General features: G+C 43.3%; 1 protein-coding gene across 1 annotated transcript; it reads right to left on the bottom strand.

Moving 5' to 3' along the window:
* Window positions 1–44: 44 nt before the first annotated feature.
* On the bottom strand, window positions 45–10,762 carry plcg2 (phospholipase C, gamma 2). The gene is made up of 33 exons (XM_067234154.1): window positions 10,611–10,762; window positions 9,308–9,518; window positions 8,858–9,007; window positions 8,613–8,706; window positions 8,490–8,537; window positions 8,010–8,094; window positions 7,777–7,857; window positions 7,453–7,496; window positions 7,250–7,322; window positions 7,030–7,131; window positions 6,820–6,938; window positions 6,592–6,677; window positions 6,391–6,508; window positions 6,048–6,216; window positions 5,786–5,881; window positions 5,600–5,683; window positions 5,289–5,455; window positions 4,746–4,946; window positions 4,489–4,608; window positions 4,190–4,370; window positions 4,046–4,114; window positions 3,713–3,822; window positions 3,501–3,597; window positions 3,347–3,413; window positions 2,953–3,125; window positions 2,230–2,332; window positions 1,846–2,049; window positions 1,602–1,741; window positions 1,281–1,392; window positions 945–1,112; window positions 743–831; window positions 446–633; window positions 45–370 (listed from the first exon to the last, which is right to left on the bottom strand). Exons 2-33 carry the CDS (start codon window positions 9,492–9,494, stop codon window positions 328–330), a joined length of 3,768 nt encoding a protein of 1,255 aa, XP_067090255.1. The 5' UTR covers window positions 9,495–9,518; window positions 10,611–10,762; the 3' UTR covers window positions 45–327.
* Window positions 10,763–15,547: the final 4,785 nt, after the last annotated feature.

Below are 15,547 nucleotides of genomic sequence, written 5' to 3'. Positions count from 1 at the left end.
CAAAAAATACAAATCTTTTCAAAACGTATATAAAAGAATATTCTGTTGGGAAAATTAAGTTAATCTCATTTAATCAAACCAGCACACCCAATTTAGTCACAAATTTGGCTTTACTGACTATTTATAAAAATTGTACAGACGAATATTGCAAGTAAATATTTCAACAAAATTATAAGAGCAACACAAACATCTGTTTGTCACACTATTGACCGGCTCCAAAACACAACATGCAAAAAAATATAAAGGATGAAAATACAGTTCAAAATAAAATCCCATTTCAATATCTTAACACATCATGTCCCTCAGGGGATTAGCAGGGAGATTTTCTCAGGAATAAAACTTGCTGTTGTTGATTTTCTTCTCTTTAATCCTGGAACACAATAGACAAAGACACATTTATTACAGCAGAAAAATACAACACAGCAAAACACACGCAGAGTCTTACTTCTGTTTGCAGGTGTCTTGAATCTTCATCAGTTGTTGTTCATTGGTGCTGAACTCCCTCATGAGGTCATCACGGGGGGCGGAGCGTTGGATGTTGGTGTGGGTGTCATACAGGAAGAGCTCATTGCTCAGCTCTGCCTGCCTCCTTCGCAATTGGGTAGAAGATGAATACAGTTCCTCTTCTGCTTTCTAATGGACAGACAGAGAGACAGACAGAGAAAAAAAGCCACAAGCTCAAAATCTGAACTCATTACTTCCTAAAACACCCCTTTAAAGTGTATGTGTGTGTGTGTGTTACCTCTACTTGTTGCACGTCAATGTAGACCAGAAGTGAGGCCAACTCAATAGTCTCATTGAATCCGTTCTTTAGAGGAACTGAACGGTAACCTACATGGAGACCCAAGACAGTTTGTTGCTACAAGGATAAAAGTATTCTAGTGTATGAAGGTATAAAGCGAATATGCTTTGCTTGCGGACCTGTGTGTGTGCAGCAACCTAACCTGAGCGAATGCCTTTGACAGGAAATGTGGCCTGGGCCAGGAAGTTGGGGTCTGAGAACATGTCTTCCTCGTTGACCACGAAGCGTAGGAAGGTGAGCTCTGGCTCATACACAGTAAAGATGACAGGCTCTGCTGGAGCTTTCCACACTGGGTTCAGACCATTATCCCCTGGGAGCCATGACACCATCACACAAACCATTACTACACACATGTAGTCAAATAGACTGACAACATGTGCAATGTATTGTAAATGTGGTGGGCTAATTCAAACAGTACATTTCGAGTGATGAAAAAAATATGCCCCTCTCCCTCCCTCCTCTTTCCCCCTCTCCTCACGGTAAACAACAGTCTTGAACTTGCTGTCCTCTGTGTGCCCACACAGCTCAATCTCCACAAAGGGGCTAGCAATGCTGCGCCCGGGCTTAGGAAGGTGTCTAGCTGCTATCACCTGCAAAGGGGCAGCACCATCTTTAACTTTCAATGAACAAATACAGAAGATTAAAACAAAGGATTTTCATGGACATGTACAAGGTACTGATGTCACAAAGGTCCACCATAGTCAGAAACAGAGCTGACTGAACATACTATTTCAAACTTTGACTTTGGGCGGAGGTTCTATAGATGAAGTGGTGGAGGGAGGGTCATTAGGAGCTGTACCTTGACAGTGATGCTGAACTTGACTTTCTTCTTCTCCAGCTGAGGATCGTAGCTGTCAGCACGCATCATCTCAGGCTGCAGGACGTAGCCCGTACGGCCGTTAAGACTGAAGAGGGCACTGTTGAGTTGAGTGTACTTATCTGACCACACGACAAATTAAAGTTAGAAATCACTCAGTACAGGATGCTATGATCTCAACAGACAAAACCTCCTTAAATAAAGAATAAATAAGTAAAAAATGTACCTGCAGTCTGGAAGTTGAGCGCCAGCATGTGGCAGCCCATGGCCCAAAGAGGGTAAGGGTCATAGTTGGAGGAGTCTACACGCTGTCCCTTGGGGTAGATACGACTTAAGGCCTTTCTGTTGTAACACAAGAAGTCCGAAGTCCGATTCCTGGATGGTGTCTTGTTCTCGACAAAGGAGCGGACCTCTTTATAGCAGTAGTTTGCTGAGGAGAGCAACAGCAGAATAAAAAACAAAGGAATGCAGAATCTACAGCTTGTTGCGAAACAGACATTTGACAGATTATGACAACAGTGGTCATTGGAATACAATACTTGTAAACAAGCTTAATGTATATAACAAAGTTTGCGGTGTGTTTGTGTTGGGTGGGGGTCATAGGTCATACTGAAGCGTTCTTTTTCCTTGCTACGAGGCTGACAGTACACCACCAGGTCAGACATCTCCATAGCAACCTCTGCTTTCTTCTCCACCTCCACCTGTTTCCTGATCTGTTGTACAGAACATAAAAAACTTATAACTTTGAGAATAATATAACTCAGTCAAACATCTGACTGTAGTTTAAACTAGCTTCGGGGTTTCTCCTTGTGCGACTTACAGTAGGCACCTAACTGTACTACAAGAATTCTCAGTCTCTACTACTGAGTTAGTTCAACTTATAATACTATGTTTCTATTACTAAGTTGGTTCTACGTGTTCTATCAAGTATTTAGTTGAGTTTATTATTCTAATCCCACCATGTTTCTACTACCAAGTTACATTTAGTAACAATACAATGTCTCCACTAATTAGCTCACTAAAACTGCTGCGTTTCGACTACCAAGTAAAATGCACCATTACTGTTGACTTCATACTACTTATTTCTTCGGATCCTACTGAGCCTCTACACTAGAAATGTCTCTACGTCTACTTAGTTTCATTCATTGTTCTGAATCTCTACTGTTGAGTTTTTTCTACTAATACTACTGTTGAGTTTGTTCTACTAATACTACTGTTGAGTTTGTTCTACTAATACTACTGTTGAGTTTGTTCTACTAATACTACTGTTGAGTTTGTTCTACTAATACTACTGTTGAGTTTGTTCTACTAATACTACTGTTTCGGTACTAGCCTCCTCCTGCTCCTGGAACTGCTTGTTCTGTTCCCTCTGAGTGATGTCCCAAGCCACCAGGTACCACTCAAACAGCTCCTCTGGAGTATCTACTGCCAGGTCAAAGTGCACCCCATCTTGATCGTTCGTTTGAAGCGTCAGTACATGGACTTTACCGTTCTTTGAAGAGCGAACTGAAAATGTAGATAAGGGATGTCAGCGAAAGAGAGAGTGAGAAAGATAAAGGGAGTGTGAAAAAAAAGGAGAAATAGAAATACAGAAAACAAGAGTTGTGAGGGTGAGAGATACTACTTAGGGAAGCACAAATTACCACATCTTTAACCTCTTGAATACAGTGTAGTATTTCAGAGGTGGATTAGACGTGTATTCTCCAAGTAAACCCAGAGATACTTACTAATGTTGCACTTAGAGATGTCCACCACACTCTTACACATATCCCCCAGGGGGTTGTCCTCCAAGTCCTGACAAACACCAACATAACATCTTTAGCAGAGTTTGAATCACTTCTTGGATCAAGTGTGTGGTTTGTAGGACCAGTAAGCTCTAACCTGGTCTTTAGGCTCCATCTTCACGTTATTGGTTACTTCCTCTACATAGTTGGCAGGAAAAAACAGCTGCAACTTCCCACCATAGTCCCCTTTCCACCTGCCGGGGGGAGCACAGAATTTAATCTCAAACTAAAGAAAGTATGTGTGTGTGTGTGTGTGTGTGTGTGTGTGTGTGTGTGTGTGTGTGTATGTGTTTGTTTGTCCTGACTCACCATCCGTCATTGTCTTTTGACACATTATGGATCAGAGCTCCCTTGCAGAAGACGAGCTCATCTGGTCTCATAGCTCGGTAGTCATACAAGGCCTTGACAGTGCTCTGAGGCTAAGGAAGGACGTGTATATCACTAGACAATCCAACCAACAGATACACATACACAAGTAATGGAGGGGATAGCTTTACTGATGTCTAAATGAGATATAAGTACATTGGTCTGTGTGTCACTACCCTACAGAGACAGTATGCACACACTTAGGCTGTAATACAGACTGGAAGTGCTGTGAACCAAACTCGATAGATACACAGAGCCTGGAGGCTGTTGACTCACCAGAGATGGTTCGATTTCATTGGGCTCAACGTAGGTCTTCATATCATACAAGGATGCGCAGTCTTTTTCCTACAGAGAAAAAGAGTCAGCGATAATACCAACACAGAAGAAACGTCCAATAGTGTGTGAGAGAGTGCGTCTCACCAAACTGAAGCGCCTGACAAGGTCAGGAGTGACAGGGTAGCGTAGTTTGATCTTGCGATACAGGGGCTTCTTACGGAAGTAGTTTACCAGTTCAACTAGGCTCTCAAACTCTGTGGTCGTGCCCAGAACGTACATAGAACCATCCCTCTGGATCCGACAGTGTTTCACCTTCCCGTCCCCTCTGAGGTCACACACACACACACATGCACGCAACACCATGAGTGCACAACACAAACATAAACACACAACATGAGCATTAGGGTTCGGGTTACACTGTGGTGTTCGGTCGGGTTCAGTACCTGAATGTGATGGCGTAAGAGTCCCCCTCTTCTCTCTGTCTGATGAGGAAGGCTCCATCTCTGGGGATCCTCATCAGGTAGTCCTCTGCCTCACCTCTGCTCAGGTTGCTGTAGAACCACCTGGAAGACCGCACACCAGGAATGAGAGAAGGAAGGAGGAGGGGGAAGTGTTCTAAAGCCAGAGAGGTGGAGGAGAGTAAATGCGCTAGTACTTGGGTTTTTAGCATGTTCATGTGTGCGATGTGTGTGTGCCTTACCGCTCCTGCAGGTGCGGGTTAGGTGGGGGCACAGCATCTGTGAGGCGCAGCTCAAAGTCATGGCAGCGGAGGGGGTTTTCTCGATAGTGCTGCATGAGTGCGTAGACACTCGGGAAGTGAAGGTTGTCCGTCAGGTAGTAGTACGTGTGTCCACTTTCTGTTCCGGAACGAAGACGACAGTGCTGGACCCGCCCACTGCGCCTGCACGCCACCAAACACAAAGGGAACTCACTGTGGACTCTCCAAAGGAATTCAATCCAGCATTATGGCCATTACTAAAGACGTTCCATAAGGTTCCATTTTGGGTACAGTTTGGTTCACTTTATAGTAAAGTGAAACATATTTACATGTAGTCACACGCCCACACACAAACTAATCTCATCCATGTCCTCTGAAATACTAAGAAGAAAAAAGCCTTTGTGTTTGGATAAAAGTTTAAATATTTACTTCTAGCACTGGGAGAATTCATTTGAACCGACTAAAACAATGTAGCTGGATGGGGGTGGTGGGGAAACGGAGGACGAGAGAAGAGTAGCGGCCTACCAGAAGGAGAGAGTGAAGTCAGAAGCGAAGGTGTCACTCTCTCTGACCAGGAAGGTACCATCTTGCCCCCCCGACTCGGCGCAGAACTCCTGGAGCAGCGACTCCGCTGTCTGCCTGCCCCCAGGCATGCGCCCATGGAACCAGGGCTCTGAGATATGCTGTGGAGACTAGGTGGGGTTGGGGATGTGGGGGAAGGTCAAATGGACAGAGAGGGAGGAGTTCGAAATTAGGATCATCGGAAATGACAAGGGTTGTTTTGATATATATGTTTGTGTACTACGGATGTGGCTATCCTGTTCTTCTTGATTTACCTTCGTAGCTTCATCCTCGTCCTCCTCCTCCTCAGCATAGTACAGCTTGTCATCAGAGATCACACAGTAGTGGTTATACCAACGCTGGAGGGAAACAATGACATTCAGTCAATCTTAATGGCACCTTCTGAAAGACGGAACAGTGTATTGATGGATAAGATGGATGGGTTGTAAATAAAGGTCTACCTGGTCCACAGGATCCCAGATGTCCAGATCTCCCTGCTTCTCCCCCTTCCTGAAGTCCTTCCTGGCAAAGCCGCCGTCAACAGTCAGCTTCTTGTGCTGCAGAAACAAGCGGATACGACAGGAGCACAAACACACACATCTGTAGGAGATGAACCAATGACTCACGACACGTACTCCTGCAAACCCAATCCTTCTGTTATCCCACCACAACACCGACGGCACCGACGGCACCTCCTCCAACCAGCACCCACAGCCCCCTCACCTTGAGGATGATCTTGCCTTTGAGCTGTGTGGGGGAAGGAAGCTGCTCGGCCATGTGCTCCACAGGCTCAGTCAGCAGCTTGTCCTGGAACACCTCCCTGAAGATGCGAGCCATCTGCCTCTGCTGCTCGATAGAGCAGTGCTCCTCGATGGACAGTATCACAGGATACCTGGAACAGGGGTGTGTGTGGGGGGGGGGGGACGAGACGACGTCTTTCAACTGACGATTCCCCCCCGGTTCTTAGCATTCTGACCACAGCGATATTAGTGCTCCCCAGTCTTCCTTGCATAACTCAGTGTGTGTTGTTTGTGTGTGTTTGTGTGTGCGTGTGCGTTTAACTCACTCCGATGTCACAAAGGCATGCTCATTGATAGCTTTGACTACATCCTCAAACTTAATCTTAGTGGTCCTGGTCCAGCCATGGTATATGATTGGTTCTCCTGGACCTTCCCAGCAGTCCACTGGAAGAGAGTCAACAGGTTTAAAAACGGTGTTTGCGTGTAAACACATTCCGTGCGTGTGAAGGTCTGTACAGCATACTAACACTCAACACAGCGACATCCCAGGCGCAGGCAGCGCACGTAGGCCTCTGTGGACGACTCACTCCTGATCTGGTCACCAGTTAGGTACCTGGAGGAAATACATTACACCACAGCACAGAAAACTCATCCAGAAGGTAATACAAATTCTAAACAAACCTCATTTGTCTCAGCCATTTCTAACTATAAATGAATCTGCAAAAATGCAGTTTTGTGTGTGTGGCCATACTGACGTGTTGTGTGAGGAGTTGATCCAGTAGTGAGACAAAGGGTTGTTCATGTCCAGGTTGCACACCTCTGAGAACTTATCATCCCAAATAGAGTTCTCCTTGGAGAAGAGGAACTGCAAGAACTAAGAGAGAGAGGGGAAAGAGCGAGAGAGACTGAGTTGCAAGAACAAAGTCACTCCACTACTACCTTGACCCACAAACAATCACACACACCTCGCTGCAAGTAAATTCAGGGTCGTTGGTCTTCCTCATGTTGTCATCTATAAAGGTGGTCATCAGATCTCTGACCTGGTTTATATCATTGGCCCAAGACTCCTGGAGAGAAGAGATGGGGGGGGGGGGGTAAGAGAGACAGTAAGAGAGACAGAAAGAGGGGTCTCTTTTCCTGCAACAACTATCGTCAGGCGACTAGTGCAGGTGTGTCTGGTCTCACCCGCTGCTGGTACTGTAGGAACCTCTGAAAGTCCTGAAGGGTCACAGCCCCAGAATCATGCTTGTCTGTGTTTCTACAGATGGACACAACAAATCACATGACCACATGACCACACTAAACTGGAATGGGGCTTCAGTACGGAATATCCATTGAAAGCAATATCTTCGGAATGTAGCAAAAGGTTTTCATAGCAAGACACTCACCGCATAATGAAAGCACATGACTCCTTTTTGAACTCGTCAAGAATCTAAAAGAACACATAAAACAAAACACATTAGCAACAACAGACAGTTAGTTGTTGTGGCACATCATTTAACGTGTTCAAAGACAAAATCACAGCATCAAATGTTCTAATGCAAAGTTGAAAAATGAACAAATTGTCTCACAGAACATGCTGTTAGTCCTGCGAGACCACAGAGTTGTAGCTGAAGTTGTGATGCATTATTATATAGCAAACTGTGCTCAGAGAAGAGGAAAAGGAAAATTATAAATATAATCAAAGTTCATTAGGACAGGATCAGACAAACCTCTCTCTGTTCAAACATTAGAATATTATAGAATTTATGAAGCTGCTCAAAGTCCAGGACATCTTTCCTGGCTCCTATTTCCTGTGGAAACAATAAGAAACTTATTGTTGTATCTGTTTTTTTTACACATCGTACACAGCACACTAACCTACAGTATTATAACCATCCCGTGACTAAGACATGCAGGACTGTTTATACTCAATGAGGATGAGAATGATGAAGAGGATGAGTACCGTGAACTTCTCCTTGAGGAAACGAGTTCCAGGAACCTTATAGTTGAGCTGTGGCAGTAAAGATTTCATCTCCTTCAGGGTGATACTAAGCAGAACACATGCATAGAGAGAACAAGGAATTGGAGGAGAGAAATAAAGTCAAGAGGCGTCATAAAAGACTGTATGAGAAGGGCTGGACTTTGGTCAGGAAATAGTTTAGGTGGTGGAGGTTCTCTCTCTTTCTTAATTGGCAGGATTTGAGGCAGTATTTAAGGTAGTATTTGAGGAAGTAAATGAGATCAGTGGACATCAGAGTCAGAGAGTGTCAGACATCTAGTTTAATTTTAATATTAAAATATATATTTTATTTTGATATATATAAAAATATAATATAATTTAAATACATACTGTGGTATAATTTAACATAGTAAATGTATTTTTTACAATAAATATACAGCTGCATAGAGATTGGTTGAGACGACATCAATGTGGTGATGTTACCTGTTTTTTTTGGTATGGTTGATAGAATACATCTGTTTTCTCAACCAGCTGGAATCAAAACGACACAGTCAGTGGTCAGTGCGTGCCTGAGTGTGGAGGTGGAGGTGGTGGTGCTGTCTGTACCTCTCTAAGATGTCTGGTGTGGAAGCCACCAGTGTTTCCTGTCTCAGTAACTCTAGCCCTGTCAGCCATTTCTCAGCATCCTCCACTGAATCCACTGCCGAACAACACACACAAATGCACACACAGTTGAACATGTTAAAACATTTATCAGGATAACTGTGTTGAACTTGAACTTTAAAGTACTGATTTCCACACAAAGACTCGCACAGGTACACACGCACACACACACACACACACACACTCACCCCCAAGGCTTAAAGTGTTCAGGATAAACTGAGATCCATAGAAGATGGTGAAGCAGGTGTTTTCCTCGTGTTTGTCTTTTCCATCTTTGAAGCGCTCAAAGTCCTTGGAGTTCCTCCCTGGACGAATCTCTCTGATCTCAGACAGGTCCACTAGGTGAACAGGAAAGATTATTATGAATCTCTCTGATCTCAGACAGGTCCACTAGGTGAACAGGAAAGATTATTATGAATCTCTCTGATCTCAGACAGGTCCACTAGGTGAACAGGACAGATTTTTATGAATCTCTCTGATCTCAGACAGGTCCACTAGGTGAACAGCACAGATTTTTATGAATCTCTCTGATCTCAGACAGGTCCACTAGGTGAACAGCACAGATTTTTATGAAGGGCTGCCTCTACAGAACGATTTGTGGTCCCTCTAAAGAATAATAATCACAAAATACTACTCACAGACTCCGTCAGTCTTGTCCGCGGTCCGGGTCCAGGCCACCTGTCGCGTCTCCATGATGACCTGCAGTGTCAGGCGCTCAGCTTTCTGGCGGAACACGGTCATGACGATGCCCATCTCCAGGTCCCTTTTGATCAGGCTCTTCTTGTACTCTGTCATCTCCCCTTTCTGACCACGCCCCAGCGCCATCTCTCCACTTTCAGGGGGGGGTCACTGGAAGAGTGTGACAGGGTGGAACAAAAAATAAAAAATAAAAAAAGAGACAAAGAATGAGAACTAGAAAGAAAATGCTAGCATGTAGTTGGGATGTGTATGATTCTGTTACTTAGTACCATGAGACCAAAAAAACTGAGCCAAAAGCCCAACCTCTGAGGTAAAAGTGACGCAGGTGTGTGTTCCAAACACACACAGAAGCCTTGGTAAAACTGGGAGTGGTGATTTGGGTTGTATATAATACTTTATGTTCTGTTGTGTGTGTGACCCTGTGGTGTGTCCATGGGGAAATGAGTTCTTTTATACAGTCTGTCTTACACAGCTTTAATTCAAAGAAGCTAACAAAAACACAAAGAGAAGTGGTGTGGTGGGGGGAGGGGCATAAATAATGTTTAATCCGTTCGGCTTGGTGGTTTTACATTGCAAATGAGCAGCAGGAGCAGGGAAGTTGGAACCGACCACCTGAGTAAAGTATTAACTAACCCACAACTTTTTTGTGTCCCTGAGGAATGCTCTAAGCAGGTGCAATCCCTTAGGGTAGTATCAAATTCTAGTTTCCCAGTACTGAACCTACTAAAGTACAGCAAAATTGATATGACACACACACATTGACAAGCAAACACACAAATCTGTTGAGCATGTTGTTACTAAATATATAATGCTTGTGGAAGTTAACTGGAGATATTATGCTTGTTTTAATTTGAGAACGATCTATCAGGTTTTCTGAGTTAGCAAAAAAATACATATTGGTGTAGCCTATGGCCTACTCATTGGTTTAGACTAACTGTGCTGTCTTCTTAGTAATTGTGAAGTTAGAGCTAATCTAATCTAATGAAAAGAGGACCCATTAGAACAGCGTGGGTAGAGCAGGAGCAAGATTGATGTAGGTAGGCTGATGAACTGCATGATGTTTGTATGTATATGAGACGTTGTTCTTTACTTTGATGGAGACCAGAACCCCAAAAAATGTTTATAGTATAACCCCCTCTCTTCATTGTCATTGTAATTCTAACAAAAGCGGATTTCCCCCTTGCCACTTAAGTTATTTCCACACCCACAAAGAAACAACGGAATTTAAGTAATGAAACTTACCCCAAAATGTTAACAATCCTGTTGATTGCAGCAAATGAGCCCCTTAACTGAATTAGTTCATGCTTTTATCGTTTTGAGTTTGACAACGTTTTACTCTAACCGTTCGTATTTCCAAAAGTCCCCGGTCAGGCGAAAGATGGTCAGTTCCTCTATTCCTTTGTACAAGGAAGTAAGAGTTAACTTGCATTATAGGGCATAGACGCACAGTCGTAATAAAATAGATCCGGAAGCAAAGATGTTATCAATGCAAAGTTTCTGTGGACGTCGCCTACCACACTCAACACACACAAGATCAAGTTTGCCTGGTTATTTTAAATAGATGAAAAAGTCAGTTCTCAGTAGGCTACGACTGCTGTTAATTGGACATTAAAAAAAATTGCGGCAAAGAAACCATGCACCTGCCGAAGCCAGGAAGCACATTCAACAAGCCGAAAAGAAGGAAGCGCAGTTTCGGAATGCAGCAACCTTCAACGTATAGCCTATGATGAGTCTTGAGAGGGTAGATATAGTCGAAAACAGATATTTCTGGTTGAGAAATTAGGACAAGCATTCATTAGCTGTAACAAACTCTCATGAGTCAAGAGTCATGACAATGTAAATATTAGCTTAATAACTAAATATTAACCAGACGACTAAATTCTGATACAGAGAGATGAGAAAAAGCTTATCTTAAACCCTCTCAAGACATCTTAGACTATTGCCTAGTCTAAGATGTCTTGAGAGGGTGTAAGATAAGCTATATATATATATATATACAAGATAAATGTTAGGCCTACCCTCCATGCAAATTTCAATGTTTTCAGTTTGACTTCAATTCATAAGACCTGTCGTCATATCAACATAAAATTGCATTGCAGGTTTGCATACAACGTAATTTCCCCCAAAACATTTGCATAAAGTATAAATAGATGCGAGGGGAACCTAACGAAACACAACAGGAAACTATGGATTCATTGTGGCACACGAGATGAGAGAATCCTCAAATGGTGTAGAAACTCCCACGGACACACGCACACTGTCACAAGCAAACACACACGCACAATGTCACAAGCAAACACACACGCACACTGTCACAAGCAAACACACACTCACCCCAGCCTATTTTCCAAATCACGTTTCACAGTAGACATTCTGGGACTAAACATAACCCAGGCTCAGATCCAGGTCCATACCCAGGTGCTGATCCTCAGCCTCAAATTTGGAACTCCTGTCGATATGCTGAAATGTTAGTCTTGTGAAACAACCATGCATGTTATCTCAAGTAACTACCTCACAGCAGTAACAATAAAACAGCACTCGATCATCACCTAACTGCCAACTGGGCAACAATACAATACAATATCACAACATGCATCAGCCGACATGCTGCTTGGGAATAACTCAATCTAGAATCGATAAGAGTATTTGCAATATTCAATAAAGGACAAAATGCACCTGTACTGCCACCTATAGGATACATTCGAAAACACATGGGGGCCGCATTCAGTGTGACTTACAGTAAAACCAGTGTTTCCTTGCGCATATTACATTTATTCATTTAGCAGACGGTTTTATCCAAAGAGACTTCCAAGAGAGAGCTTTACAAAAGTGCATAGGTCAATGATCATATACTACGAGATAGCCCCCAAAACATTGCAGGTAGCCAAAACATGAAGCACACATTGTGAAAAGCAAATAAGTGCCAATAGGAAGAAACATAAGAGCATGTAGTTAAACAAGTTATAATTAAACAACATGAACCTCAAAAGTGCAAGAGTGTACCTGTAGGAAAGCAAGCAACAATAATATAATATACAGCGAGTACAAGTAGTCAAATCAGTTAAAAGGAGTCAGGTGGCTGAGCGGTTAGGGAAGCGGGCTAGTAATCCAAAGGTTACCAGTTCGATTCCCGGTCATGCCAACTGACGTTGTGTCCTTGGGCAAGGCACTTCACCCTACTTGCCTCGGGGAGAATGTCCCTGTACTTACTGTAAGTCGCTCTGGATAAGAGCGTCTGCTAAATGACTAAATGTAAATGTTAAAACTAACCAACCAGTGCAACAAGTCACTCGTGTCATTATGTTCCTGGAGGAAATAACCTAACATCGGATCCAACAAATCTTTCTTAAGTACCGTTGTACTCCCGGAACAAGTGCGTCTTTAGCCTTTACTTGAAGGTGGGGAGACAGTCAGTGTCTCTGGTGGAGGTGAGGAGACAGTCAGTGTCTCTGATGGAGGTGGGGAGACAGTCAGTGTCTCTGATGGAGGTGAGGAGACAGTCAGTGTCTCTGATGGAGGTGGGGATACAGTCAGTGTCTCTGATGGAGGTGGGGAGACAGTCAGTGTCTCTGATGGAGGTGGGGATACAGTCAGTGTCTCTGATGGAGGTGGGGAGACAGTCAGTGTCTCTGATGGAGGTGGGGAGACAGTCAGTGTCTCTGATGGAGGTGGGGAGACAGTCAGTGTCTCTGATGGAGGTGGGGAGACAGTCAGTGTCTCTGATGGAGGTGGGTGGGGAGATGATACATACAGCAACCGACTGGGAAAGAAACAACTAGCCATTCGAATATCTCAAGTTTGGTATTCCTTGAATTGAGCACATTTTTAACTCTAAACATTGTCTCGTCTGCTCTTCTAATTTCTATTGTAGTTGTATTGTATAGCCTACTTGAAATCAACTAGCCTATTTAAGTCACATTTTCAAGAACAACTGAAAAAATGACTGAATGTTGAAGTATAGTCAACGTTATATAGCCCAATAAGCAAACTGGGAAATAGCTCTAAAAGTTACATCGATAACAACTTCTTTTGATGTGGCATGACTCTCCCATTTTGCTGATAGTCGTTTACACACATCTAACGGGGTAAACGTAAAAGTGTCCAGTTCACTAACCTTGAAAGGCCTGAATTATCGTATTGCATCCCCAGTAAATTGAATTTTCTGGCGTGAACTGGCGTAACATGTTATAAACGTCTCACGTTTTGCATGACTCTTTCTAACACATCTATTGAATGTTTTTCATTGTCAATTAGGCCTGCTTGTAATATATAGCCCATGGAATCCATTGTTGTTACCTGTAATCGCCAGAAGAGTGCGCGATGGAGCACATCACACTAACCCAACTCCCTGTCGCGGATTTCTGGTTGAAACAGTAAGCAATGAAAAACGCCTTTTAAGGGCATGAGATTTACCGTGTGACTTAAGTGCACTGAGCTGGGTGTGTGATGAAGTTGTAGGCAGGGCATGGACGGCTCCTGGACAGATCCTTTTGTAGGTGACGTCGCCAGGTAGTAGCCTTTCTGCAGAGCGAGAGCTAAAGGACACACACTGACATCTGCGACTAGATCGTGACCAGAGCTGAATGCAACATTTGGTCATCTATTGTAATATGAGAGTGCATGCTCTCTGTCCCAATATGTCGAAATATGTTTAATTGTTCATGTGTATTTGGCACAAATTAGTTTGCGAAAGTCATTTGATATCAAAATTATAATACCACCCACCTTGACCTAAAGCCAAACTGTTTGCATATACAGTACTTCTCTGAACAGTATTGGTTGTACTGTGGTAGATTGTATTGGTTGCCAACACAAAACAGAGTGTGTATGTGCGTGCAAAATACAGATTATGTGCATATAATTTACATATAGACATACATAATAGATTAGATACAAATACAGACTGTAGACCATAGACAGGGACCTTTCTCTTTAATGGTAGCATGTGTACATTATGTACAGGAATGACTGTTACAACCAGTAAACACTAGAGAAGCAACTTTAATCTGTGATATTCACGGCTGGTTTACCCGACCCAGATTAAGCCCACAACTCAGATTAGAGGACTTCAATAAAGAGTGCTCATTTAGAATGTGTTGTATTTGAGGACTCTAATCTGTGACACGCCTTGGGCCAGCTCTCTTGTATATAGACATTGAGACACGGCAGAAAATATATCATAAGTGTATGAGTGTATATATGTAATAGGTATTGGTCTATTAGACTTAGATAATAGGGATGCTATGAGTCTATGAGACTTGATAGGTGTATTACAGGCTATCATACAGCAGTGTTTATATTGAGAAGATGGGAAGGCTAACAGCAGTAAGATCTGGGGGATTGAAGGAAAGCGAAAGTATATCTGACTCTTCTTGGAAATCCCTGTTTGTAGTTGTCTTCCTGGTTCCAGCTGACATCCAGGTTATATTGTGTTACTATTGTATTTTCTAATACAATGTGCATAAAATGTGCATCCTATTGTAATTATGTAGTGTTGCATGGGGTTAAAAAACTACAGACCACTAAAAAACATAGGTGCCCCCCCCTTCTCATTATCTAATCCCTCCCCCTCTCATCTGTCTCTCTCTCTTTCGTTTTCACAGCACATGCTTCAAGCAGGTATGGACAGAGCCAGAGTGAGAGACACCAAGTTGACTGAGTGAGGGAACATGTAGCTGTTCCAATAGACAGAGTGTGTTAGGTATTTCTGGCTGTCACTGTTCTGTTCCTCTTCAGTGGCCTGTCTTACTACCTGCATGTTGAGACTTGAGGTTCTCTCTCTCTCTCTCTCTCTCTCTTTCTTGGTCTCTCTGTCTTATCTTTCTTTCTTCCTCCCCCTCAGCCCGCCCCTCTGGCTGCCACCTCCACCACGGCCGTATATGGTAAAAGTCTCTCTGTTGAGTGACTGTACAGGAAATTATTCACTGAGCATCTGTGAACCCCCAACAAAAATAAACACACACTCACTGTCACTGTTCTTCATACTACAGCTGTGAGGCGCACTCTCTGGTCTGTGTACTGAGCCATTGGTCCTCAGCACCCCCAGGGGAAACAGATCCTTCTGGAAGGAGGATACCTTGGAGAACCTAGCTTTGCATCTGTGTTGCAGTATTTGCATCGGTGACAGACTTGTTTGAATAACTTGAGATGTGAAAGGAAGTGATCGAGGATACTGGGCA

This window comes from Osmerus mordax, chromosome 4 (assembly GCF_038355195.1).
Source record: "Osmerus mordax isolate fOsmMor3 chromosome 4, fOsmMor3.pri, whole genome shotgun sequence".
Taxonomy (NCBI): Eukaryota; Metazoa; Chordata; class Actinopteri; order Osmeriformes; family Osmeridae; genus Osmerus; species Osmerus mordax.
Note: the sequence above shows the minus strand (reverse complement) of the source record. Positions and strands in the feature narration are given on the sequence as shown.

What these genes read in the sequence shown, in the direction of transcription:
- plcg2 (XM_067234154.1), bottom strand. Translation starts at nt 9,494, where the DNA reads ATGGCGCTGGGGCGTGGTCAGAAAGGGGAGATGACAGAGTACAAGAAG. An exon ending in GGACAAGACTGACGGAGTCT is followed by an intron (nt 9,008 to 9,307) that starts GTGAGTAGTATT and finishes CTGTTCACCTAG; the next exon opens with TGGACCTGTCTGAGATCAGA. An exon ending in ATGAAATCGAACCATCTCTG is followed by an intron (nt 3,823 to 4,045) that starts GTGAGTCAACAG and finishes GTCCTTCCTTAG; the next exon opens with CCTCAGAGCACTGTCAAGGC.